The sequence below is a fragment of the Haliotis rubra genome, unplaced genomic scaffold, assembly GCF_003918875.1.
Source record: "Haliotis rubra isolate DU_JTF1 unplaced genomic scaffold, ASM391887v1 Scf1367, whole genome shotgun sequence".
NCBI lineage: Eukaryota > Metazoa > Mollusca > Gastropoda > Lepetellida > Haliotidae > Haliotis > Haliotis rubra.
The window spans coordinates 95,368-121,674 of NW_025765300.1; the positions used below are offsets into that span (position 1 = coordinate 95,368).

General features: G+C 43.4%; 2 protein-coding genes across 3 annotated transcripts; one reads left to right on the top strand and one right to left on the bottom strand.

The window, feature by feature from the left end:
* Nucleotides 1-839: 839 nt before the first annotated feature.
* Nucleotides 840-17,166, top strand: LOC124268161 (F-box/LRR-repeat protein 17-like). 2 transcript variants are annotated; one of them, XR_006896222.1, is made up of 8 exons: nt 840-1,066; nt 5,508-6,461; nt 8,558-8,669; nt 11,098-11,229; nt 13,082-13,189; nt 14,329-14,536; nt 16,016-16,800; nt 16,964-16,987. XR_006896222.1 is itself a non-coding variant. In XM_046703183.1 (7 exons), the coding sequence occupies exons 2-7, from the start codon at nt 5,515-5,517 to the stop codon at nt 16,294-16,296; spliced, it is 1,788 nt and encodes a 595-aa protein (XP_046559139.1). In that variant the 5' UTR covers nt 840-1,066; nt 5,508-5,514; the 3' UTR covers nt 16,297-17,166. The 2 variants fall into 2 exon arrangements, 1 of the variants encoding a protein (XP_046559139.1); XM_046703183.1 differs by having other exon boundaries at nt 16,016-17,166.
* Nucleotides 17,167-22,561: 5,395 nt separating this feature from the next.
* Nucleotides 22,562-24,388, bottom strand: LOC124268163. The gene is made up of 3 exons (XM_046703184.1): nt 24,338-24,388; nt 23,944-23,948; nt 22,562-23,388 (listed from the first exon to the last, which is right to left on the bottom strand). The coding sequence occupies exon 3, from the start codon at nt 23,306-23,308 to the stop codon at nt 22,706-22,708; it is 603 nt and encodes a 200-aa protein (XP_046559140.1). The 5' UTR covers nt 23,309-23,388; nt 23,944-23,948; nt 24,338-24,388; the 3' UTR covers nt 22,562-22,705.
* Nucleotides 24,389-26,307: the final 1,919 nt, after the last annotated feature.

Consider the following 26,307-nt stretch of genomic DNA (forward strand, 5'->3'; position numbering starts at 1 on the left):
GTGATAACCTAGTTGTCTTATTGTGTATTGCTCACAGAGTTTATGAAAAGCTTTATTTATTATTAAAGTATATGTTTTTTTAGTCACGATATGGCTGAAATATTGCCACTGTAACTTTAAATCTTAACTCACTCGCTCAACAGTCCAAAATCTGGAACAAGTAAACCATAACAGTTGTTATATTTTAGACGACAAATAGTATTTAAATATCTAATCTTGTATTATTGCAATGAGAATTAATACCTTTTTGAAATAGCAGGTTCACTAGTATTAGTTTGAACATAATTCGTTTATTCACAGACCAAACATTATTTGAATTCGTCACGAATTGCTTCTTATCTTCAAAATATTAATTCATTGTATGTCTACCAACATTTTAAATGTATAATGCTGTTGACAGACATACAAGGAATTATATGTATGTATACTACCCATCAAAAGTTTAGACTCGCTAGTGTTAATGTAGAATGTCAACTGTTCTAAACTAGATTTTGCAAAATATTCCATGCTGTTTAAGTGATGTATTGTAAAACAAATTCGTAACGTTGAAAAATTATTGTCATGGGTTCAATAGATGATGAAACTCAGTGAAAATTGACGAATTTTGAACAAAACTCTACACCAAAACGCAGCTGTTCACATGCACGATATTTGCACATGCTTTTCAGCAAATTAATGCATGATCCTCATGCAATTCATCTGCATTTACGGTTTGCAGTTGGTTCCACCAAGTTAGGGGAGAAATTCATCATCGATGTAACCACATATATACAAAACATACAGTGAATGCTTTAAATGAGTCTAAACTTTTGATGGGCAGTATATGATAAAAATTAAAGTATGTCAATTCAAACAATTTTGTGTTCGTTTTCACCCCGGTTCATATTTTAGATGTTTCCTACGCAAAAACTGATGACGTATAACACACACGTAATGCAGGCCCAGGCCACACACAGAAGGTGCTAGTTACCTGTCATCGCTTTGAATGATTCAAAGGTTGCACTGACATAAGTGCACAACATCACAGGAAGCCGATATTGGCAATTACATCCACATGAACGGTAAAGTACGTCAATGTTTTGTATTTTTCCCACATACAGCGAATAATATCTCACCGGAAGTCCCCGTCTGCACATCCAATGTAGTCCATGGTGTTCTGGATCTACTGATATCGCTGCTGTGGTCAAGCGGATTGGATGTGTTTTAATCCTTTGCTAGGATTCAATTACGCTGTTAGTCAAACAGTAACCCTATTGCACATGTTTGTGATTTGCAAGTTATCTCTGGAGATGATGTTTGGTTCGATAGGGTTTGACTATCTAAAGAATCCGCCGTCATCTTGGCCGTAGCATTAATCTTTTTTTGTAAACAACGTACACACGTGTATGTCTAAACAATATTCTGAAATATTCTCGATCGTCTTGACCGTAGTATTGAATTACTATTAATCTATTTTTTATTGTTGTAAACAACATACTCTCGTGTCTAAACAATATTCTGAAGTGCCCTCGGGAAAGATTTCCGCCCGTAACCGCCGTATTTATTTTTAGTCATTACATGCCTAAGAATATACGCCTATGTTTTTCATAAACACCTAACCCTAACCCTAACCCTAAAATCTAACCCCAAACTAACCCTAAACCCTCGAAATGATCCCATTCCTAATAAATAGAATACATTTCAAGCCTGGTTACAGGCGGAACTCTTACCGCATATTGTGAGTAATAGTCGGTAGTGGTATATTTGGAACTGAAAAGTTATCAGGGGTAAACAACACCGGTCATGCGATGTAATGGATCAGCTTTGTGGGTTCCATGATTTAGTCGAAGAACTGTCAACACTGATCATGCTGATTACTTCAATAGGATCAGATTGTTTGTATTAACTGTATTCTTCTGATCCAATTGTGATTTGTGCTACAATGTGTTACAGACTGTTCCTGTACAGAACATGCCACAATAACAGACTTCCCATTTAATTAATTGTTTTTGATGCTTAGGACCTAGTTTGATCACCCATGAAGACCCGGGTTAGAATTGGTCTTCAGTAACCCATGCTTGTTGTTAGAGGCAACTAGCGAGATTGGGTGGTCAGGCTCGTCGATTTAGTTAATACAATAATAGTAATGCAGTAAAATACCTTTATAATGAATTCCAAGGGACCACTGAAATTAGATCGTTTATCCGTAGTTCGCTGTGTACTTTTTTATATGATAATATAAGGTTTATTCAAGACTTTTAAAACATTTCACTATAGTCGTCAGTTCTTTATATCCGTGTTCGTTATATAAGTAGTGACTAGTCTACTGTAATAATGATGGATCGGTCAGGTTACAAGGGGGAGGAGTAATGTGTTTCTTGTGGAAGATCAGGCCTACACCTATCTTGGGATGCAAGTTCAAGACAAGCTCCAGAGTGCAAAAATTCAAGACAAACCTCGGCCGAGTACAAATCTCGTTAAAGAAACCCTGGAGCTTAGAGCTAAATGCTCGAAACAACGTCAAAGCTACAAATACTTTTGCTGTGCCGGTCCTCTCCTATTCCTTTGGGGTAGTTGATGGGACTAAACAAGATATCCAGAGTCTTGACCGCCTGACCAAAAGGATCATGTCTGATAACAGAGCTCACCACCCTCGTTCCTCCCTCAACCGTTTATATATGCCAATCAATTCTGGAAGTCGGGGTTTGATTAATGTGGAGGTTCTTCATGATAGAATTGTATTGTGTACTTTTGCACATATTTATTTATCGGATGATCCTCTAGTGATGCATGTGAAGACTCATGATGAAAGCAAGGAATTCCACAGCTATCTTAAGTGTGCCAAGGTTGTTTGACAAAATCTGAAATTTGATGTTGATTTTGTTGATGGCGATGTACTGCTGGACGCTACAGCGATAGTAAGCCAGGTGAAGTCCTTCACCAAGTCTGCCCAGAGTCGGTCATTTGTGGAGAAGCTTTCTGAGAAGCCATTGCATCATGTATACATGCAGTGTGTGGAACAAAATAGCAATCCAACCGACTCCTTCGCCTGGATGAAGTCGACTGGTCTCAAATGTGAAACTGAGGGCTTCGTGTTTGCTGCTCAGGACCAGTCACTTCCCACTCGTAATTGTCAAAATGTGATTCTTAAAGAAAATATTAACATGAAATGCCGACTGTGTAATGAATTTACAGAGACTGTCCAACACCTTGTCAGTGGATGCCCTTCCTTGGCACAAACAGCATATCTTAAACAAATCACGAAGTACTTGTTGCTTTCAGTGTTTTTCATTTTGTCCAATTACGCACGTCAGCATCAGACTCGCTATTTGTCAGTAGTGTGTACTGTGAAAGTTGTTCTGTATTCTCATTGGCTGACAAGATGTCATTCTAAGGCTATGACCGAGTACCATAACTATTTCCATAACCAAAAACAAGGGAAACATACTTTGCCCTGACTAGTATTTTATAATATAATTCACCAGTTTTCGAGGAATAACTTATCTGCGTCGCTTATAATATCTCTGCTCAACCAGGCTGGGATCTTGTATGGAGACTTGAAACGTTATTAATGAGAACTAGGGCCTAGATTTTCGAAGCTCTCTCAGTGCTAAAATAGTTGTGAGTTAATGTTAATGTATGGCACTTACGACTATCTTAGCGCTAACAGCGCTTCGAAAATCTAGCTCTAGGATCCTAATGCTTTTCAGCAAAATAATTCCAGTGTAATTTTTCTTGCAGATAATTTCTATTTTTCGAATAATAGTTTTTTTAAAGTCCTACTCACCTTACAGTTACCCATTTGACACAAAAGGAGTTACAGCAATCACATTTCAAAAAAATATTTTCTTTGGGACTGGTCATTTATTTAAGGGGAAGGTTTTGCTGGTTGGAACTGAATCACATCTTGCTGACAAATAGTATTCTTGTTTGATATAGTCTATTTGTAAAATTAGTTTGATATCAAACTCTGCCTCCGTTTCGCTTGATTCTTCTTCTTCATCTTCCCTGGATGATTGTCTTGCAAGATGTAACATAGGGTCGTATTGATACGGTCTAACATCCATTTCATAAATGACATCAGGAACATATTTTACTGCTTCAGAATCCATGGACACTTTTAAGTTGTGAGGTAAAATCAAAGAGGAAGCCATCAGCAACAGGCACATATGGCGTCATGTCTCCGCTCATTAACTGTCGGGTGTTTCCGTAATAGGTGGAATTACGAGTACGTTTTTTTGTGTTTTTATTGCGATTTTACCAAATTTTTGTTCAATTTTTATCACAGAAGGTGACTTTTAGAATGCCTTTGCCTCTATGAAAAGTTTTGTTTTCGTTAGTGCACATATCTTGATTGAAAGTTATAAAAAAGTAAGTGATGGCAATTTGACATGACCTACAATATTTTCAAAATGACCTACATAACTGGGGGCTGGTGAGCCATGGGTCTGGAATGGGCACTGCTGCAAATGATGAAGGATCGCAGCGAAATTCAAGCGTTCCTTTATTATTTTCCAGTTGTCATCTCCAGCTTTGAATAGCGCTGTGGTGATGAAAACTGGAAAATATTATTTCCCTGTGATCCTTCATTTGTTTCTCTCAGTATATACTACTATTGAAGGATTGGTGTATGTGTCTTCATGCAAGGGATGGTATGTTTCCTTTCGTTGTGTTTGTTAAATCAAGATATAAACAAGTTAAACAACTGATGTAATTTCCAAACTAGTAAACCTTAGTGTTGGGAATTGGTTGCAATGTGAACAAACGTTAACATCATTTTTCAGATTTTCCTATCCAGGTTGTTATTGCAGTCTCAACCATAAAGTTTCTTTCATTGTCTTGATTGTATTAAATATTAATTAGTGCCTGTTTCAGTTTTTGCACAATGTTATGGTTGTGTCTTGTTTTGCCCACATGAGGTTTGTTGTAGAACACCACTAGTAAACCTGATGTGAACTACGCATTGTCTGTTGATCGATTAATTAGTGCCTGTTTCATTTTGCAACGACAGTGCTGCAGCCAGACTGTGTAATTGTCGATTGGATTCCACTAATTGTACTTACCTTGGGGATTTATTTATAAATGTATATGCAAATAATGGCACAAATTTATGATTTATAACATGTTTTGTATATCGGGTGGGTAATTAATTTCAAAATACGACTATTTTCATTGAAAGTGATGTGAAACATGTGGAAATGAAAATCAATTTTTTTTAAATTGAGGAATTCAAAACGAGGCACATTGTCAGTATGTCTATTTGCATATGAAACTGTCTTATGAATCACTGTAAGGAGCTCGTTTCACTGTACAGAGCTCGACTTGATGTACAGAAGTTATCATTAAATCTTTTGGGCTGTCTAAATGTCAAGAGAGAAGGATTACAGATTTTCTTACGTTTGGTTATTGGCCACATTTTCTAAACATAGGGGCCAACTGGCCCCTTCCAAGGAAATCCTGACTGCAGCACTGCTACAGTTATAAAAAAAATATTTTATTCTTGTATGTAATTCAAATCTTTTCTTCAGCAGGCAAATGGACAGAGGTGACAGCGGGAGAAGACCAGACACAGGCAGCTCCATGGATGTTGCTGATGAGGAGGCCCGACCTTCCCAGGGCGTCCCTGTGGGCGCAGCGAGATGTGAGACGTGCAGGCTTGGAGAGGACATGGATGTAGCCCCATGTGAGACCTGTCCTTGCAAGAAGATGAGACGAGGGTCTCGTAGGAGGAGCTCCAGTGATGAGGAGGTGGATGGTCAGCCTCAAGGGGGAGGCCAGCCTCCCAAACCCACTGGTCAGGACAGTGTGAAGATAGGCCGCTCTGGAGTCTATGCTCTAGCTCAATGTGAAAACAGAATTTTATCAAATAATTTCATCTCCTCTGCCAATTCTTCAAGCGTCCCGCTGAAGGAGAAGAAGAGTGCTGTGACCTTGAAGACGAGTCCTCTGAAGAGTTACGAAGACGACACCCAACATTTGTCCAGCTTCAGTCGCCTGCTACATAGAGGAGGGGCGGGAGATACCAACATGAACTGTAACTATGGCAACAAGAACACATCGTTCATTTCATCCAGTACTGTAGGTGTTCCTTCCACAAGCAGAGCTTATACGGACACTTCTGTTGCCATGCAAGCACAAGTTTCCTGTTTCCATGGCAACAGTGATGAGGATGCGAGCCAGATTCTTCCCCTGTCTCTGGTTGTGAATATATTCCAATATCTCTCAATGCCAGACTTGTTGTGTCGCGTGTGTCGAGTCTGTAAACTGTGGCACCAGGCTGCCCATGATCCATCTCTATGGCGACATATCTATTTGCCTGTGTCGTCAAGGGTTACAGACAGTATCTTGAACTGGTTGACCTCCCTCAGTGACCGGGTGTTGACCCTGGACGTGAGTGACAGCAAGCACACAACGTTCACAGATGAGGGTGTTATACAGATCCTTCAGAAGTGTCACTATATTAGGACACTCAAGTTGGCCAGGTGAGACTGTGGTAGGTGTGATGTTATACAGATCCTTCAGAAGTGTCACTATACTCGGACACACAAGTTGGCCAGGTGAGACTGTGGTAGGTGTGATGTTATACAGGTACTACAGAAGTGTCACTATATTCGGACACTCAAGTTGGCCAGGTGAGACTGTGGTAGGTGTGATGTTATACAAGTACTACAGAAGTGTCACTATATTCGGACACTCAAGTTGGCCAGGTGAGACTGTGGTAGGTGTGATGTTATACAGGTACTACAGAAGTGTCACTATATTAGGACACTCAAGTTGGCCAGGTGAGACTGTGGTAGGTGTGATGTTATACAGGTACTACAGAAGTGTCACTATATTCGGACACTCAAGTTGGCCAGGTGAGACTGGTAGGTGTGATGTTATACAGGTACTACAGAAGTGTCACTAAATTAGGACACTCAAGTTGGCCAGGTGAGACTGTGGTAGGTGTGATGTTATACAGATCCTTCAGAAGTGTCACTATATTAGGACACTCAAGTTGGCCAGGTGAGACTGTGGTAGGTGTGATGTTATACAGGTACTACAGAAGTGTCACTATATTAGGACACTCAAGTTGGCCAGGTGAGACTGTGGTAGGTGTGATGTTATACAGGTACTACAGAAGTGTCACTATATTAGGACACTCAAGTTGGCCAGGTGAGACTGTGGTAGGTGTGATGTTATACAGGTACTACAGAAGTGTCACAGAAGTGTCATATTAGGACACTCAAGTTGGCCAGGTGAGACTGTGGTAGGTGTGATGTTATACAGGTACTACAGAAGTGTCACTATATTCGGACACTCAAGTTGGCCAGGTGAGACTGTGGTAGGTGTGACGTTATACAGATCCTTCAGAAGTGTCACTATATTCGGACACTCAAGTTGGCCAGGTGAGACTGTGGTAGGTGTGATGTTATACAGGTACTACAGAAGTGTCACTATATTAGGACACTCAAGTTGGCCAGGTGAGACTGTGGTAGGTGTGATGTTATACAGGTACTACAGAAGTGTCACTATATTAGGACACTCAAGTTGGCCAGGTGAGACTGTGGTAGGTGTGATGTTATACAGGTACTACAGAAGTGTCACTATATTAGGACACTCAAGTTGGCCAGGTGAGACTGTGGTAGGTGTGATGTTATACAGGTACTACAGACAGAAGTGTCACTATATTAGGACACTCAAGTTGGCCAGGTGAGACTGTGGTAGGTGTGATGTTATACAGGTACTACAGAAGTGTCACTATATTCGGACACTCAAGTTGGCCAGGTGAGACTGTGGTAGGTGTGATGTTATACAGGTACTACAGAAGTGTCACTATATTCGGACACTCAAGTTGGCCAGGTGAGACTGTGGTAGGTGTGATGTTATACAGGTACTACAGAAGTGTCACTATATTAGGACACTCAAGTTGGCCAGGTGAGACTGTGGTAGGTGTGATGTTATACAGGTACTACAGAAGTGTCACTATATTAGGACACTCAGGTTGGCCAGGTGAGACTGTGGTAGGTGTGATGTTATACAGATCCTTCAGAAGTGTCACTATATTAGGACACTCAAGTTGGCCAGGTGAGACTGTGGTAGGTGTGATGTTATACAGGTACTACAGAAGTGTCACTATATTCGGACACTCAAGTTGGCCAGGTGAGACTGTGGTAGGTAGGTGTGATGTTATACAGATCCTTCAGAAGTGTCACTATATTCGGACACTCAAGTTGGCCAGGTGAGACTGGGTGGAAACGATGTTTAGGTCTACAGAAAGGTATACAAGATACATCTTGATACAATAGTTTGGACAGTGATACCCAGGAAACCCAGACACTAGATATCTGGAAATCTCGCCTTCCAGTCATTTTCATAAAAATGAAATTGTGCAGTGTTTTTAATGTCTATTCAACAAAGGTTTGATGGTCATGAACATATTTGGTTTCTCTTGACATGTACGAAAACACATGATGCAGATATCCAGATATTAAGTTTTCCAAACGATTTACGAATGTGTCTGGGTATCTTGGGTCTCACTGTACTTCTCTAATTTGTGTTTTCTTTTGTTTGTCAAATTGATGTTTTCTGATCTCAGGTACTTTGTGTTCTCGGACGATGTTTTTGAGTCTGTAGGCAAGTTCTGTCACCTCATTCGCCACCTCAACCTCGACGGCTGTTTCTCCATCTCTGACAAGTCCATTGTCGCGGTGAGTATGGGGAGCCCTTAATACAGCTTGTGACTGTAGTCTCAGGTGGTTCACTTGAATGACATCTGCAAATGACTTGGCTGATTGTATGTCATCACACCGATGCTTACCCTTCCCCTCATGTTTGTTGTTTAAAGTCCTGACACTTCTGTGCTGAATGGATCACCTCGTAAGAAAACCCTATTCGAGTGAGCTTAGTTTTACGCCACACTTAGCAATATTCCAACTATATGGCGGCGGTCTGTAATAACCGAATCTGAACCAGACAATCCAGTGATCAACAGCATGAATATCAATCTACGCAACTGGGATGCGATGACATGTGTCAACCAAGTCAACGAGCCAGACCACCGATCCCCGTTATTTGCCTCTTACGAGGTGAGGCATGGGTTACTGTAGTGAGTGAGTGAGTTTAGTTTTACGCCGCCCTCAGCAATATTTCAGCTATATGGCTACGGTCTGTAAATAATCGAGTCTGGTCCAGACAATCCAGTGATCAACAGCATGAGCATCGACCTGCGCAATTGGGAACCGATGACGTGTGTCAACCAAGCCAGCAAGCCTGACCACCCGATCCCGTTAGTCACCTCTTTTGACAAGCATGATCTACTGAAGGTTCATTCTAACCCGGATCCTGACAGGTAGAAAACCCTGAGAAGTGCTATGTAGAATTAACAAATGAACAGTGTCTTATTACTTTTATAACTTTAATGGATGTATTAGTATACAGTGGAATCTGTCTATTACGGACTGGCCTGGGACGGACTTATTTGTCCGGATTATAAAGCAGTCCAGATTAGTCAACTTCTCGATCCACGGGAAGGAGCATTGTATATTAGCAATAATATCTTCTGGCCTCGTCATCACATCTGTCTGTTTACTTCTTCCATCAGTGAATATGGCGTTATTCAGCACCAGCGCCTTGAGCATGCACTAGTTGCGTGGATATGTGCGCTAAAGAGAATACTACACGAGGTCTCATTACATACGAATTATATGAAACGAGTGTCCTTCCTATGGTATCTGACTGAGCGAAAGTGAGGTCAGAAACCATAGGAAGGTCATGAGTTTTGTATAATTCGTATGTAATGAGACCGAGTGTGGTATTCTATTTATTACCCATGTCTTACATGCATTAAATTGACAAAATAGCGTATTTTTAATATTGTTATGGTTTCAAACCAAAACTGGTTTCATAAAGAGGTTGCGGAAGAATTTTGTTCTGTAGTACTTTTTGCATGACGTCACACTATATTGACGTCACTACGCCATTCTTGTCTGTCCCCGTGGTAACCGACGTCACGATGCATGTCAGTTGTAATCGCCTCTTGTACAGCCTCCTACAGTAAACTACTCCGTAGCATCACTGGTGGAAACATTGCGTTTATGTTTTTCGACGGATATAATGTCTCAGTTCGACTGACAATTAAACAGCGACACGGCAACGTTCGCAATGTTTACATTCCCACAATGCATCTAAGTTGTAAAATGAATGAATTCATGTGTTTGTTATGAATGAACAAGTAGTTCCGTCAAAACGTGACCTAACTAAGAGGTCATCGGTTACCCAATCAAATCTATAGAATCTCAGGTCAAGATGTTATGACACAGGTCAACGCGATACGACACTCGTGTGACGTACGAGATTAGTATGCAACTACCCATACGTTGACCACGTGGGTAATAAATATAAGTACCCTATAATAATAATAAAAATATTCATCCAAGCCTTCCAAGCTGTCCATTGAGAACAGAAGTAACGGAGATGTTCATTCAACGGACTGTTATTTTAGTCAGCAATGTCCGGATTACAAAGCATTTCTGTCATAGCAAGTTGGTTGTTGGGACTGTTATTTTAGTACATAATCAGCGTCCGGATTATAAAGCAAGCTTTAATGATAAATTAAGAATAATTTTTCCGGGACTCTGAGAGTAGTCTGGATTGTGGAGAAAACCGGATTACAAAGAGTCCGGACTTGACAGATTCAACTGTACGTGAACCAGTATGAGAAAGCAGGGAATTTTGGGCTAACCACTTCTTTTATATTAAAGCTTACACCCCTGTTGCCATGCTGGAATGACTTCAACCAGATAAAGGAGAGGTTGTTTCATGTTAATCAAACATTTTAGGCTTACCCCATGTTCCTTTTGTTGGTCCCTGCCTGGCGCTCGGCATTAATGGGTACAACAAGGACTGGTCGGCTCGGAGTCAGTATAATGTGTCTGAGTGGGGTATTCATGCTTCACTGCGGCATGGTATCTCAGTGGGCTAGCGCTATAAAACCAGCTTAAGTCTGGGCTAGTACAAGCAGCCGCGCATACACATACACACGCATGCACGTCGTCATATGAGCGAAATATTCTCAAGCACAACGTTAAACCCAATTTCACCTCACCTCACCCATGTTCCTCTGTTCGTGATATCCAGATTGGCAACGGATGTCCACAGCTGGAGTATCTGTTCATGAGTCAGTGTAACAGGATATCTGACGAGGGCATGCTGGCCGTGGCGCACGGCTGTCCCCACCTCCGACAGCTCCGTATAGACCAGTGTGTCAAGGTGAGATTATTACACGGGAGTTTGTAGCTACGGCTGTCCCCACATCCGACAACTCCGTATAGACCAGTGTGTCAAGGTGAGATTATTACACGGGAGTTTGTAGCTACGGCTGTCCCCATCTCCGACAACTCCGTATAGACCAGTGTGTCAAGGTGAGATTATTACACGGGAGTTTGTAGCCACGGCTGTCCCCACCTCCGACAACTCCGTATAGACCAGTGTGTCAAGGTGACATTATTACACGGGGAGTTTAGCTACTGGCTGTCCCAACCTCCGACAACTCTGTATAGACCAGTGTGTCAAGGTGAGATTATTCCACGGGAGTTTGTAGTCACGGCTGTCCCCACCTCCGACAACTCCGTGTAGACCAGTGTGTCAAGGTGAGATTATTTCACGGGAGTTTGTAGCCACGGCTGTCCCCACCTCCGACAACTCCGTATAGACCAGTGTGTCAAGGTGAGATTATTACACGGGAGTTTGTAGCTACAGCTTCCCCACCTCCGACAACTCCGTATAGACCAGTGTGTCAAGGTGAGATTATTACACTGGAGTTTGTAGCTACGGCTATCCCCACCTCGGACAGCTCCGTATAGACCAGTGTGTCAAGGTGAGATTAGTACACGGGAGTTTGTAGCCACTGCTGTCCCCACCTCCAACAACTCCGTATAGACCAGTGTGTCAAGGTGAGATTATTACACGGCAGTTTGTAGCTACGGCTGTCCCAACCTACTACAACTCCGTATAGACCAGTGTGTCAAGGTGAGATTATTACACGGGAGTTTGTAGCCACGGCTATCCCCACCTCGGACAACTCCGTATAGACCAGTGTGTCAAGGTGAGATTATTACACGGCAGTTTGTAGCTACGGCTGTCCCCACCTCCGACAACTCCGTATAGACCAGTGTGTCAAGGTGAGATTATTACACGGGAGTTTGTAGCCACGGCTATCCCCACCTCGGACAACTCCGTATAGACCAGTGTGTCAAGGTGAGATTATTACACGGGAGTTTGTAGCTACGGCTGTCCCCACCTCCGACAACTCCGTATAGACCAGTGTGTCAAGGTGAGATTATTATCACGGGAGTTTGTAGCTACGGCTGTCCCCACCTCCGACAACTCCGTATAGACCAGTGTGTCAAGGTGAGATTATTATACGGCAGTTTGTAGCTACGGCTGTCCCCACCTCCGACAACTCCGTATAGACCAGTGTGTCAAGGTGAGATTATTACACGGGAGTTTGTAGCCACGGCTATCCCCACCTCGGACAACTCCGTATAGACCAGTGTGTCAAGGTGAGATTAGTACACGGGAGTTTGTAGCTACGGCTGTCCCCACCTCCGACAACTCCGTATAGACCAGTGTGTCAAGGTGAGATTATTCCACGGGAGTTTGTAGCTACGGCTGTCCCAGCCTACTACAACTCCGTATAGACCAGTGTGACAAGGTGAGATTAGTACACGGGAGTTTGTAGCTACGGCTGTCCCAACCTCCGACAACTCCGTATAGACCAGTGTGTCAAGGTGAGATTATTCCACGGGAGTTTGTAGCCACGGCTGTCCCCACCTCCGACAACTCCGTGTAGACCAGTGTGTCAAGGTGAGATTATTACACGGGAGTTTGTAGCCACGGCTGTCCCCACCTCCGACAACTCCGTATAGACCAGTGTGTCAAGGTGAGATTATTACAGTACCTGGTAAAACTGGAAACATTCTAGAAAACATACTGAAAGGATTGGTTGACAATTTGTGAACAAGATTTCACTGGAGTGTGTAGCTGGTCCAAATAGAAACGTTAAAGTGTTTACTTTTATCTTGTAGTTGTATTTGTATCGAGTTGAGTCCCGGTGTTCCAGGTGAAGGACGTGAGTGTGATGGCCCTGGTAGCCGGGTGTCCCAACCTGGAGTATCTCCATCTGCTGGCCTGCAGCCTCACAGACGATGGACTCCAGCAGCTGGCCAAGGTGAAGGATTGCTTGAGTGCTGGGGTGCAAGGGCAATAAATATTTGTTGATTTGGCAATTATTGTGAATTTACAACCTTGAAACATTTAACACTCTTTCCTCATACTCCATATACAGATGATGGGATATATAGGGTTTGTGATTTCCGGTTCATTTTGGGGGATGTTGACTGATTGTGAATGAAAAGAACCTGATGATATTTCCGGATATTGATAGGTGCTATCAGTCACTATACAGTCAAATCCCGATGAGTCGAATGCCGGTGTCTCGAATATTATGCATAACTCGAAGTACCTGTCGGTCCTTACCATTCCCTGTTATAGTTGTCATCATTTGAATACCGGTTACACGAATTCGTCTCATAAATACACACGATGACTCTAGAAGAAAATTTGGTCCCATGAGATTCAAACAACAGCAATCTTGTATACATAAGCCGAAGTCAGTCAATGAGAAGTTGATTGGTGTAGTAAACTGATCCAATTAACAAACCAGCGCGGCTCACACCTTTCCGCCATTGACGGGTGAGTTCAAAAGGCAGATTAGTGATTTTACGGAAATTACTGTCTGTGCTAATCAGACTGGAACTGATAAGGTGCCCCTATTAGTGATAGGGAAATCATTAGATAAACAAATGCTTAGGCGGAGGACTAAGGATAGGATCATCTTTTTTTCTACCCTTATAGACATACCTATGTCTCGAATACATCGATAAGTCGAATTTATTACTTGGTCCCCAGAGATTCGACTCATCGGGATTTGACTGTATATACATGTCAGCCTGGTCACTCACTCTCTCACTATCTATCTCACTCATTCACTCGCTTCCTCACTCACTCACTCACTCACTAACTTATTCCCTCACTCACTCAATCCCTTGGGCGGTGGGGGTAGCCTTGTGGTTAAAGCATTCGCCCATCATGCTGCAGACCCGAGTTCGATTCCCCACATGGGTACAATGTGTGAAGCCCATTTCTGGTGTCTCCCAGGGTGATATTACTGGAATATTGCTAAAAGTGGCGTAAACCTGAACTCATTCACTCACTCCCTCCCTTACTTATTCACTCACTCTCTTTTCTCTACCATAATCCCTGACTCACTCACATATCTCTCACTCACTCACTCACTGTCTGCTGCAGCTGCCCCGTCTCCGAATGCTGGATATCTCCAACATGACACAGCTGAGCTCGGCCTGTCTGGAGAACATCGCACGGAGCTGCAAGGAGCTGGAGGTGCTCAGCGTCTCTCTGAACCGCACGGTGGACGACGAGTGTATCAAGACCATCGTCCAGTCCTGCGTCCACCTCAAGTGTCTGTCCTGCGTGGCCTGTAACCTCACTGACAAGAGTAAGTTCCTGGAAACTGTGTATCAGTGAGGCCTGAAACTGGTAGATTGGACGTAGAGATATAACATGTCCCCAGTCTGCGGTGGTGTGTGGTCGTGTGCATACAGCTCAGGGTTTCGTTGTTCAAAACAATCGTAGCTAAGGTCAACCTTAAACACTAAGGTTAGAGTTACAATCACCTTAAGAAAAAGTTACGCCCGTTGCACAAAACAACCTTAAGGCAACCTTAACTCGGACTTGAACCTTAGCTGTAACCTTAACTAAGGCTGAACTCTTCAGCGCTGGAGTTAAGGAAGCGTCCCTAGTTACCACGTGAATTACCTCCCCTGCTCGCACCTCGGACGACAACAATGTCAATGTCCCAGCGGAAGCGTAACCGGCACTCAAACTTTTCTCTTTCCAAGATAAGTTTGATAGCTGACGAGGTGAAGCTGTGACAGAGTGTATTGTCACCAACACGGCCAAAATACGGGAATGGGATGAAATTTCTCTCAGTCTCCTTGTATAAAATAAAACCATCCGCCATATTCCCTACCCAACCTCAGTTATCAACCTTAACTTAAGGTTAACCTTAGTTAAGGTTGTTTCGTGCAACGGGAGGCTAACCTTAGTAAAGGTCGAAGGTTGTAATCTTAGAGATAAGGTTGACCTTAAGAGATAAGGTTGTTTTGAACAACGGAGCCCAGGTCACAAATAAGTTGAAGTTAAGCTACACTGGGTGTTGAGACTCCTTGGATGGGAGTTTCTAGGACTTCAGTCCTGGCCTCAACGAAGCACATGTGATACCTGTGGTCTCACCTTAGGCAAGTGAGTTTGTTCAAAATTGCCTCTGTTCACCCAGCAGAAAATGGGTACCCGATGGGATAAGTCATGTGACCATAACATACTAGTGCCTCATTGTTAGCTTGGGTTATCCGGGGTGATAATGAGCTGTGATTTGTCAACGCTTCCAGTATCTCTCGTGTGATTTGGGGGCGGTGGGGTAGCCTAATGGTTAAGCGTTGGCTCGTCACGCCGAAGACCCGGGTTCGAATCCCCACATGGGTACAATGTGTGAAGCCCATTTCTGGTGTCCCCTGCCGTGATGTTGCTGGAATATTGCTAAAATCGGCGTAAAACCAAACTCAGTCCGTCAGTCGTGTGATTGGGCAATGTGTTACGAATATGTAATCGTTGTCTTATTCATGCTGTCTAAGCTTCTCCAAGTGTTTACCCTAGGGACCACTTGCACAAAGTAATCTTAGCTCAATAACTGTTCTAATTTTATGTCCTCACAGACAGGGAAATATCACAGCCACTGAAGAAGTACTTCCTGTCTATTTTTTACAGACAAGTTACCAGGCTAGAACTGTCCAAGCATGTGTGCATATTGGGGGCACATTTCTGCGTTGAGTAAAACTTTGTGGTATTGTTTCTACTTTTGAAACCTGTGCATGCATGCAGTCATGTTGTTATAACTAGCAAATGTTTGTGGTTTCAGCCCTGGAGTACATCGGCCGGTACAGCAAGACGGTCGAGCGGGTGGATGTAGCGTGGTGTGGGGAGATCACAGATAACGGTGTGCGAGCCATATCAGAAACCTGTAAATCCCTCCGCTACCTTGGTCTGATGAGGTGTGGTCAGGTTACCATGGAGACAGTGGACGAACTTATCCTGCTCCACCCACAGATCCACTACTCAAACTTTGTGCTGGAGTCAAGGAAGTTGCTACAGCGGGCACGGAATGATGGACATCCTGTACCGCTTCACTTCCTCAGCTGATCCTGGATAGTTGCTAGGTAACGATGGAGTCGGTGATGTCTGTGTCACAGCTGATGGTGGATGGTTGCCCGATGATGATGGAGTCAGTGATGTGTGTCTTCTCAGCTGATGGTGGTTGCCAAGTGACAATGGAGTCAGTGATGTCTGTGTCACCAGCTGATGGTGGACGGTTGCCAGGTGACGAAGGAGTCACTGGTGCCTGTTTCTCAGCTGAATGTGGACAGTTGCCAGGTGACAATGGAGTCAGTGATGTCTGTGTTCTCAGCTGATAGTGGACGGTTGCCAGGTGACAATGGAGTCAGTAATGTCTGTGCTCTCAGCTGAATGTGGACGGTTGCTAGGTGACAATGGAGTCAGCAATGTCTGCTCTCAGCTGAATGTGGACGGTTGCAAGGTGACAATGGAGTCAGTGATGTCTGTGTTCTCAGCTGATAGTGGACGGTTGCCAGGTGACAATGGAGTCAGTAATGTCTGTGCTCTCAGCTGAATGTGGACGGTTGCCAGGTGACAATAGAGTCAGCAATGTCTGCTCTCAGCTGAATGTGGACGGTTGCCAGGTGACAATGGAGTCCGTGATGTCTGTGCTGTCAGCTGAATGTGGACGGTTGCCAGGTGACAATGGAGTCCGTGATGTCTGTGCTGTCAGCTGAATGTGGACGGTTGCTAGGTGACAATGGAGTCAGTGATGTCTATGCTGTCAGCTGAATGTGGACGGTTGCTAGGTGACAATGGAATCAGTGATGTCTATGCTGTCAGCTGAATGTGGACGGTTGCTAGGTGACAATGGAGTCAGTGATGTCTGTGCTGTCAGCTGAATGTGGACGGTTGCTAGGTGACAATGGAGTCAGTGATATCTGTGCTCTCAGCTAAATGTTGCCAGGTGACAATGGAGTCAGCAATGTCTGCTCTCAGCTGAATGTGGACGGTTGCCAGGTGACAATGGAGTCAGTGATGTCTATGTTCTCAGCTGCTGGTGGACGGTGGCCTGGTGACGAAGGAGTCACTGGTGCCTGTTTCTCAGCTGATAGTGGACGGTTGCCAGGTGACAATGGAGTCCATGATGTCTGTGCTGTCAGCTGAATGTGGACGGTTGCCAGGTGACAATGGAGTCCGTGATGTCTGTGCTGTCAGCTGAATGTGGACGGTTGCCAGGTGACAATGGAGTCCGTGATGTCTGTGTTCTCAGCTGAATGTTGCCAGGTGATGACAGAGTTTGTGATATCTGTCTCACCAGCTGATGGTGTGCCAAGTTATGAAGCAGATAGTTTGTACAAAGCTATCTTTAAATGATAGAGCCATGCAGTAATACAGTGATGTCTGTCTTAAGTGGAGTGATTATCACCTGGAACACAGATGGCCCAAAGGGTTCCAGATGGTCCAAAGGGTTTCAGAATCCTATGATCCTGGGTTCGAATCCAATATTCACCTGGTTTAATTCCACCAGAAATTCACCAGAAAGGCTATCACATGCAGCACAAAGCTGACATGTCCTGATAAAACTGATGTGCTGTTTACACAACACTGTTGTGCTGTTTACAAGTCTATCACTGTCACTGTGGCATGAAGTCAGTCATGCTCCGGTAACCAAGCCGATCGTTAAAGACACCCACCGGACCCGTTTCTCGTGACTGTCACCTGCCGATATTCTGCCATTTAAGTCCCATAAGCAGTCATACGGGGTGAAGATGCAATCAGTAGAAGTATATAATCCTTGGTGCTGTGGGAGGATTTGCAAATGACGGACATGACCATGAAGAAAGTTAAGTTTGTCCATAAACAAGAGGGGGGCGATGGGGTAGTCTAGTGGTTAAAGCGTTGGCTCGTCACGCCGAAGACCCGGGTTCGAATCCCCACATGGGTACAATGAGTGAAGCCCATATCTGGTGTCCCCCGCCGTGATATTGCTGGAATATTGCTAAAAGCGGCGTAAAACCAAACTCAGTCAGTCAGTCAGTCCATAAACAAGAGGCACAATGAAGACGTATAAACATTCAGGTCCTGAGTCTGCGCGTGACTAACTGGACCCAGCTGCAGAAGGAAACATGTCACAAGCACAAGACTAATAGGCATGACATCAGCTGATTGAGTTGTCTCCCTTATCTCCACCAGGATGTCATCTAGCAAGACATTGTGCATGTTTATCCCACACTGTGCAGTTTCTGCCAGGTTACTGTTGTGACATTGATATAGATAGGCGTTAAAACTGTCAGATAGGTCTGGCTATCTATAAAAATCATGGAAATTGATAATCAACAACTAGATATTGATTGATTATTGGTAAACATCAGAGAAATAAATGAGCAAAACTCGCAAAAAGAGTCCGAATGAAATCCACATGTGAGTGGTCACGTGTTTATGCAGCTGGCTGTATTACACTGAAGTCCTGGCGGTATTCAGACTCACTAACCAGAGTGAGTGAGTATGGTTTTATGCCGCTTTCAGCAGTATTCCAGCAATGGAAGGGTAGCCGAGTGGTTGAAGCATTCGCATGTCACGCCGAAGACCCGGGTTCGATTCCCCACATGAGTAAGATGTGTGGAGCCCATTTCTGCTGTCCCCCGCTTTGATATTGCTGGAATATTGCCAAAAACGGCGTAAAACCTCACTCACTGACTCGCTCCCTCATTGTGACGTCATACTTATCAAAGTTTGATTACTCAATCAAAATTAACGATGGTTGTGTTTATGATATATGTTGAAGTCTTTGAAGGGCATTAATAAGTGATACACACAAAAGGTGAGAATTTATAGATGTCAACTTTTTATTATGAGGAACACGATGTTATAAAGTATACTCTTACTTCTTCACTCTTCTGATTATGTGTTGCTATTCTGAGACTGTTATTGACACTTAAAAAGCAACTTATTTCTGCACAAAGTCAATCCCACATCAACACATCACAGTTCACTGTAGATGAAAAACAACATGGCGGTGACTATTTTTGCTATTCTCCACTTACGACCTGTTCAATGTTTTAGAGGTAACATGTTAACACATTGACTGCCTATCACGAGTATACTTGTAGTATCAATTCTGGCCGAATTTGCCACTACGAGTTGTCTCGTAGATACATCAGTGGTATTTCAGTCAGTCAGTCTATTCCGTTGACAGTCAAACTGTTTCTCTCCATCCTTTCTCTCCTTCATTCCACCGGAAGGTCGCGGGTTCGATCCCCAGCCGCGTCATACCAAAAGACGTTAAAATATGGTACTTGTTGCTCCCTGCCTGGCGCTCGGACTGGTCGGCTCGGAGTCAGTATAATGTGTCTGAGTGGGGTATTCAAGCTTCACTGCGTCATGGTATCTCAGTGGGCTAGCACTATAAAACCAGCTTCAGTCTGGGCTAGTACAAGCAGCCGCACACACACATACACACGCATGCACGTCGTCATATGAGCGAAATATTCTCAAGCACGACATTAAACCCAATTTCACCTCACCTCCTCCATTCCACACACAAAACTGATAAGTCCCTTACTTCCACAGTGGGCATTCAGCACTTCCAGACCAACAGTCTTTGTCTGAATGATTTGTTTTACCACAAACTTTAAATCATGGATATTACCCCTTCTAAATCTTCTAGGTAGAGAATTTGGTCTCTGTGTATGAAGTTCACGAGCATCTCTTGCCGCTGTATCCATAGACACTGCAAGTTTCAAAGCATTTCTCTAAAGTATATGAATATCTTCAGTAAGGAATCTCTTGTATTGCATCAGTCTTCAAATTGCAAACAATCAGGTCTCGAATTTGGTAACTTAAACCTTGTCCAAAATCAATGTTCACTCAACTGGTGTAGTATAGCCACACAGTCGGTCACAGATTCATTTGACGACTGTTTCTTGACATGAAATCTATATCTCTGAGATATTACCACAGGTTTGGGTGAACAATGGGCAGTTAAAACCATGCATAGGTTTTCCAAAGTTTGGGTATTGGGATTCAAAGGTGAAAGCAAACTTCTGAAAAATGTGTAAGATTTTGCCCCTATAATGGCAAGGAATGCATTTACTTGACGGTCTTCGATAATTCCGTTAGCGGCAAGGAATGCATTTACTTGACGGTCTTCGATAATTCCGTTAGCGGCAAGGAATGCATTTACTTGACGGTCTTCGATAATTCCGTTAGTGGCAAGAAATGCATTTACTTGACGGTCTTCGATAATTCCGTTAGCAGCAAGGAATGCATTTACTTGACGGTCTTCGTTAATTCCATTAGCGGCAAGGAATGCCTTGACATGCTCAACATAATCGTCCCACTGACAGCTCACCTTGTCGTAAGGCTTGTATTCTCCAATGGCTGCCATACTGATAACGGCTCACTGGTTCTTTCAGCTAATGGCGCTTGAAAAATCCTCGTCACCAGCGTTACGTTCGTTCCATGACTGAACAGACTGGTGGAACACAACACAACTTTTCTTGACTTCAGAGTTTGAATCAAGCTTTGACACCAAAATATTCCAAACAAAATTTCTAGAAAAGGCCATTGTGCAGTTTGCCTCAAGGCTCAAGAAAGCTGATTTCTGATTGGTTATGGTGACTTCCTGTCAGTAATTTCAATGGTAAAAAGTTCATGAAAGGTCAATATGAGCTGTCTCGGGTGATGCAGTGGACACCATAAAGAACTGACTTTAATCAGTTTGCCAGTATAATGGATTTTAATCAGTTTGCAAGTGTAATAGATTATTTTAATGAGCCTACATGTGTCATGGAATATGAGTTAGCGTGTGTAAATTGTCATGAAGCTGAATATATTGAAAGCAGGAGATGGAATATACAGTTTGATAGTGAAGTCTTTAGTGTTGCATATATAAGTACCTGGTAATAAAGAACGAGGCACGAGTCGCCAATATTATGTTTGGATATTCGTCAACAGCATCATTTACTAATGTCATGTGATATTTCCTTTTGCGTCTGTTTACTAAAACTGAGTGAATACTAGGATGTCAGATTTGTTCCATTATTTATTACCATCAGTATATCCAGTTGCAGGATTGTCATTTGTGTTTCAGAATTGATGGATGTGATGAAATGTACAAATAAATCTCATCTGTAGTGAGTCTGCCTTTTGAGTTGAAGGTCACGTGGACAGCCACCATTGTAACCACTCAATCTTTAGTCAATGAACAGGATGAGGTGGTCAGGTTTTGGTTGATTGGTCGTCATCTGTAGATTGATGCTCATGATGTCAATCACTTGATTGTTTGTTGTTTAACAGACGGGTATATACACCAGACAGAATCGTAGTTGACTGTAAGAGTGAAACAGTACGATCTTACGATCCTACAGTAAAGTATGTATTGCGGTACAAGGCGTTCAGTTCGGTCCGTTTCAGTTTGGTATATGAGAACTTACCTCCGGGAAAATAGCAGCCATCTAGCAAAGAAATGCATAGATTTCGACAAACTGATTCTATTTTTAGACATTTTAGAAAGGGTTTAAGAAGGTTAATAAAATGACGGAACGGAAACCAAAAATACCAATCTTTGGATTGCATTACGGTCAACCGAAGGCAAAATACCCCAGTTCTACTAATACCGCGGTGTACTGTTACAGCCCTAGTTGACAGAAATAATCAACACATTCAGGGGTCAAGGACTATCAGCAACGACTTGTTTTATTGGTCCCATAATTCACTATGGATATGATGTAAAATGGAACACAGGACCCGTTCCACAGGCTGATATTAGCGCTAAAGTAGGTTTATTGTCATCTATTGTGCTGCTGTGTTCAACCAATGTTACTTGACCTGAGGACCATGCCACACCTCACAGGAATTTAAACTTGTGCAACTTGAGTTGAAACAACCATGTTTAATGTTGCACTGAGCCATCATCCACCTGTAAGAGGAGGTCTGGAGTAGTCTATCCCGTTACTAACGTCACAATCATCCACCTGTACGAGGAAGTCTGGAGTAGTCTATCCAGTGACTAACGTCACAATCATCCACCTGTACGAGGAGGTCTGGAGTAGTCTGTCCAGTGACTAACGTCACAATCATCCACCTGTACGAGGAGGTCTGGAGTAGTCTGTCCAGTGACTAACGTCACAATCATCGACCTCTACGAGGAGGTCTGGAGTAGTCTGTCCAGTGACTAACGTCACAATCATCGACCTCAATGGGGACACAATCACTTGCATCAAGAAAGTCACTCAGTTTGCCTGATCCCGTTAGTCGCCTCTTGCAACAAGCATGGGTTGCTAGAGATTACTGAACAACATGCACACCTCAACACCCAGTGTAATGAAATAAATACAAAAAGGCTCGGTGCTTGATAAATGCACATGCTAATAATCATGATCAACAATTTATTCCTGAATAAATACATGATGTACACAGGAACTAGTAGATAAGGTTGTCATCTGCATGGACAGTCAGCTTGTAGCACAAGATCAGGACCTTGTCTTAGTAACTAGCAGCAGAGTGGTGGGGGCAGACAGTGACTGGGGATCTGTTGCCTTGTCAGCTTGGACATGGAGAGAGTATAGGCGGGGATCTGTTGCCAGGTCAGCTTGGACATGGAGAGAGTATACGTGGGGATCTGTTGCCAGGTCAGCTTGGACATGGACAGAGTATACCCGGGGATCTGTTGCCAGGTCAGCTTGGACATGGAGAGAGTATACGTGGGGATCTGTTGCCTTGTCAGCTTGGATATGGAGATAGTATACGTGGGGATCTGTTGCCCGGTCAGCCTGGACATGGAGAGAGTATACGTGGGGATCTGTTGCCAGGTCAGCTTGGACATGGAGACAGTATACGCGGGGATCTGTTGCCAGGTCAGCTTGGATATGGAGAGAGTATACGTGGGGATCTGTTGCCCGGTCAGCCTGGACATGGAGAGAGTATACGCGGGGATCTGTTGCCAGGTCAGCTTGGACATGGAGACAGTATACGCGGGGATCTGTTGCCAGGTCAGCTTGGACATGGAGAGAGTATAGGCGGGGATCTGTTGCCAGGTCAGCTTGGACATGGAGAGAGTATACGTGGGGATCTGTTGCCAGGTCAGCTTGGACATGGAAAGAGTATACCGGGGATCTGTTGCCAGGTCAGCTTGGACATGGAGACAGTATACGTGGGGATCTGTTGCCTTGTCAGCTTGGATATGGAGAGAGTATACGTGGGGATCTGTTGCCCGGTCAGCCTGGACATGGAGAGTATACGTGGGGATCTGTTGCCAGGTCAGCTTGGACATGGAGACAGTATGTGAGGATCTGTTGCCAGGTCAGCTTGGATATGGAGAGAGTATCGTGGGGATCTGTTGCCCGGTCAGCCTGGACATGGAGAGTATATCTTGGGGATCTGTTGCCAGGTCAGCTTGGACATGGAGACAGTATCACTTGCGGGGATCTGTTGCCAGGTCAGCTTGGACATGGAGACAGTATCGTGGGGATCTGTTGCCAGGTCAGCTTGGACGTGGAGAGTATACGTGGGGATCTGTTGCCAGGTCAGCTTGGACATGGAGAGTATATCTGCGGGGATCTGTTGCCTTGTCAGCTTGGATATGGAGACAGTATCGTGGGGATCTGTTGCCAGGTCAGCTTGGACGTGGAGAGAGTATCGTGGGGATCTGTTGCCAGGTCAGCTTGGACATGGAGAGAGTATCTGCGAGGGATCTGTTGCCAGGTCAGCTTGGACATGGAGACAGTATACACGGGGATCTGTTGCCAGGTCAGCTTGGACATGGAGACAGTATACGTGGGGATCTGTTGCCAGGTCAGCTTGGACGTGGAGAGAGTATACGTGGGGATCTGTTGCCAGGTCAGCTTGGACGTGGAGAGAGTATACGTGGGGATCTGTTGCCAGGTCAGCTTGGACATGGAGACAGTATACGCGGGGATCCGTTGCCAGGTCAGCTTGGACATGGAGACAGTATACGTGGGGATCTGTTGCCAGGTCAGCTTGGACGTGGAGAGAGTATACGTGGGGATCTGTTGCCAGGTCAGCTTGGACCTGGAGAGAGTATACGTGGGGATCTGTTGCCAGGTCAGCTTGGACATGGAGACAGTATACATGGGGAGACAGTGAGGTACAATCCCCAGTCACAATGTCCAGAATAGATAAACAAAACAAACTGACCAAAACAATACAGTGTAAATAACCTTTCTTCTAGTCAAGAGGAAATGATTTATCGAAAACCATTTCCACAAAACAATCTGATCACTACTACAGTCATAAGTCTATGCGGTAAGATCATGTGGGACAGGACTCAAGAATTACAATATATACTGGACAAAAATAGTTAGGGATATATGTAAATTTTGTAATTATGAATAATGATCAAATAATTCACTGACACACTGATAAAATATCAATCATAAAAATACCAATATCCCTAATTTATTTTGTCCAGTATATGAGTACTCCCATTGTAAGGTCAAACCCATTTACTCTGGGAGCTGCAATGAAAAGGATACAGTTCTGGACCATGTCCAGTCCTGGTTTAGATGTAGGGCTGACCATATTTCCTCCATTTAATGCCCAGACACTCTATGCAGCACTAAATGTTACGATAATATTGAGAATGCATAAAGGCATTGCAGTGTTTAGTTTAACCCAGATACAGCGTTTAATCAAGACAATTTATTTTAGGAACTCTGCTGTCTGACAAAGAAACACTGCTATGTATGAATAAAAATTAGTATGAGCACTAAGCAGTTCAATGAACCGTGGGTGTAGCAGTCGTCAGCAAGGGTGTTGTGACATAGTAGGCAACAGTTCAAAGGGATACCAGTAACATCCCCACATTGGCGCGTGAACCAAAATTATGGAATCAAGCGATATTGAGAATTATCCAGCATAATGAACTGAAATGAATGATGATTATCGAGCTCATTGAGGTGAATTACAAGGCGTATTTGGAGTAAGATGTCCTCTCCCCTTAGTTTGTCAATCTGTCTACTAAAAAGCCAAAGCACCCTTTAGTTCCTCATAGAATCTGACATAAATTCAACATGGATGTAAAGTGGCCATGGAGAGCCTGTAGCCTCTGAACAGAAAGCTGATTCAATACATGGAAACAATCTGACAAATATCTGCAAAATTGTAAATGTATTTCAATGGAACCATTTCAGAGGCCAATACAATAAATTAATTTCCACAAGGGAAAAATCCCCCCCGACCCCTATTCCTTGAACTATATGTTACATTTGTTACATCTGTGAGAAACAATCCAAGGGCTGGCACAAGACTTGACCACTGACCAGTCATGATGGACATGCCTCCAGATCTACCAGGTTCTAGCTTTGGAAAAGCTTGGCAGTGAAACAATACTCTTCAACATTGGTAGGTTAACTTGACCTTCTAAAAGTAAATGGCTACAAACAGGAATCGCAAAAAGGTGATTCGTAAGGCAGTCGTATCTAAAAGGAAATGCTTAACAAAAGTAACATGGAATAACAGCAATGTCAACAACATTAATATATAGAGAGTAGAAAACAGATTTCACACGTTCCTGTGAACAAGTAAACAACCAGCAGTAGCATGTTACAATGCAATATCCAGGGTACACACACAAAATACCAATGATACACACGATACACCCAAGTATACTAATGATACACCCATTAAACATGATACACTCATGGTATATCACCGATACCCGATACACCCAAGTATACTAATGATACACCCATTAAACATGATACACTCATGGTATATCACTGATACAGATGGTACATGATAAATCCATGGTATATCACTGTTACACAATACATCCATGGTATATCAATGTTACACGATACATCCATGGTACATCAATGTTACACGATACATCCATGGTATATCAATGTTACACGATACATCCATGGTATATCAATGGTACACAATACATCCATGGTATATCAGTGTTACACAATACATCCATGGTATATCAATCAGACACAATATATCCATGGTATATCAATGTGACACAATACATCCATGGTATATCCATGGAACACGATACATCCATGGTATATCAATGGGACACACTATATCCATGGTATATCAATGTTACACGATACATCCATGGTATAT

Excerpts from the sequence above, each read along its gene's own strand:
- LOC124268161 (XM_046703183.1), top strand. The coding sequence starts at position 5,515 with ATGGACAGAGGTGACAGCGGGAGAAGACCAGACACAGGCAGCTCCATG. Across the intron at positions 8,670-11,097 it reads CTGACAAGTCCATTGTCGCG|ATTGGCAACGGATGTCCACA; the intron begins GTGAGTATGGGG and ends CGTGATATCCAG. Across the intron at positions 13,190-14,328 it reads GACTCCAGCAGCTGGCCAAG|CTGCCCCGTCTCCGAATGCT; the intron begins GTGAAGGATTGC and ends TGTCTGCTGCAG.
- LOC124268163 (XM_046703184.1), bottom strand. The coding sequence starts at position 23,308 with ATGTCCAAGCTGACCTGGCAACAGATCCCCACGTATACTCTCTCCATG.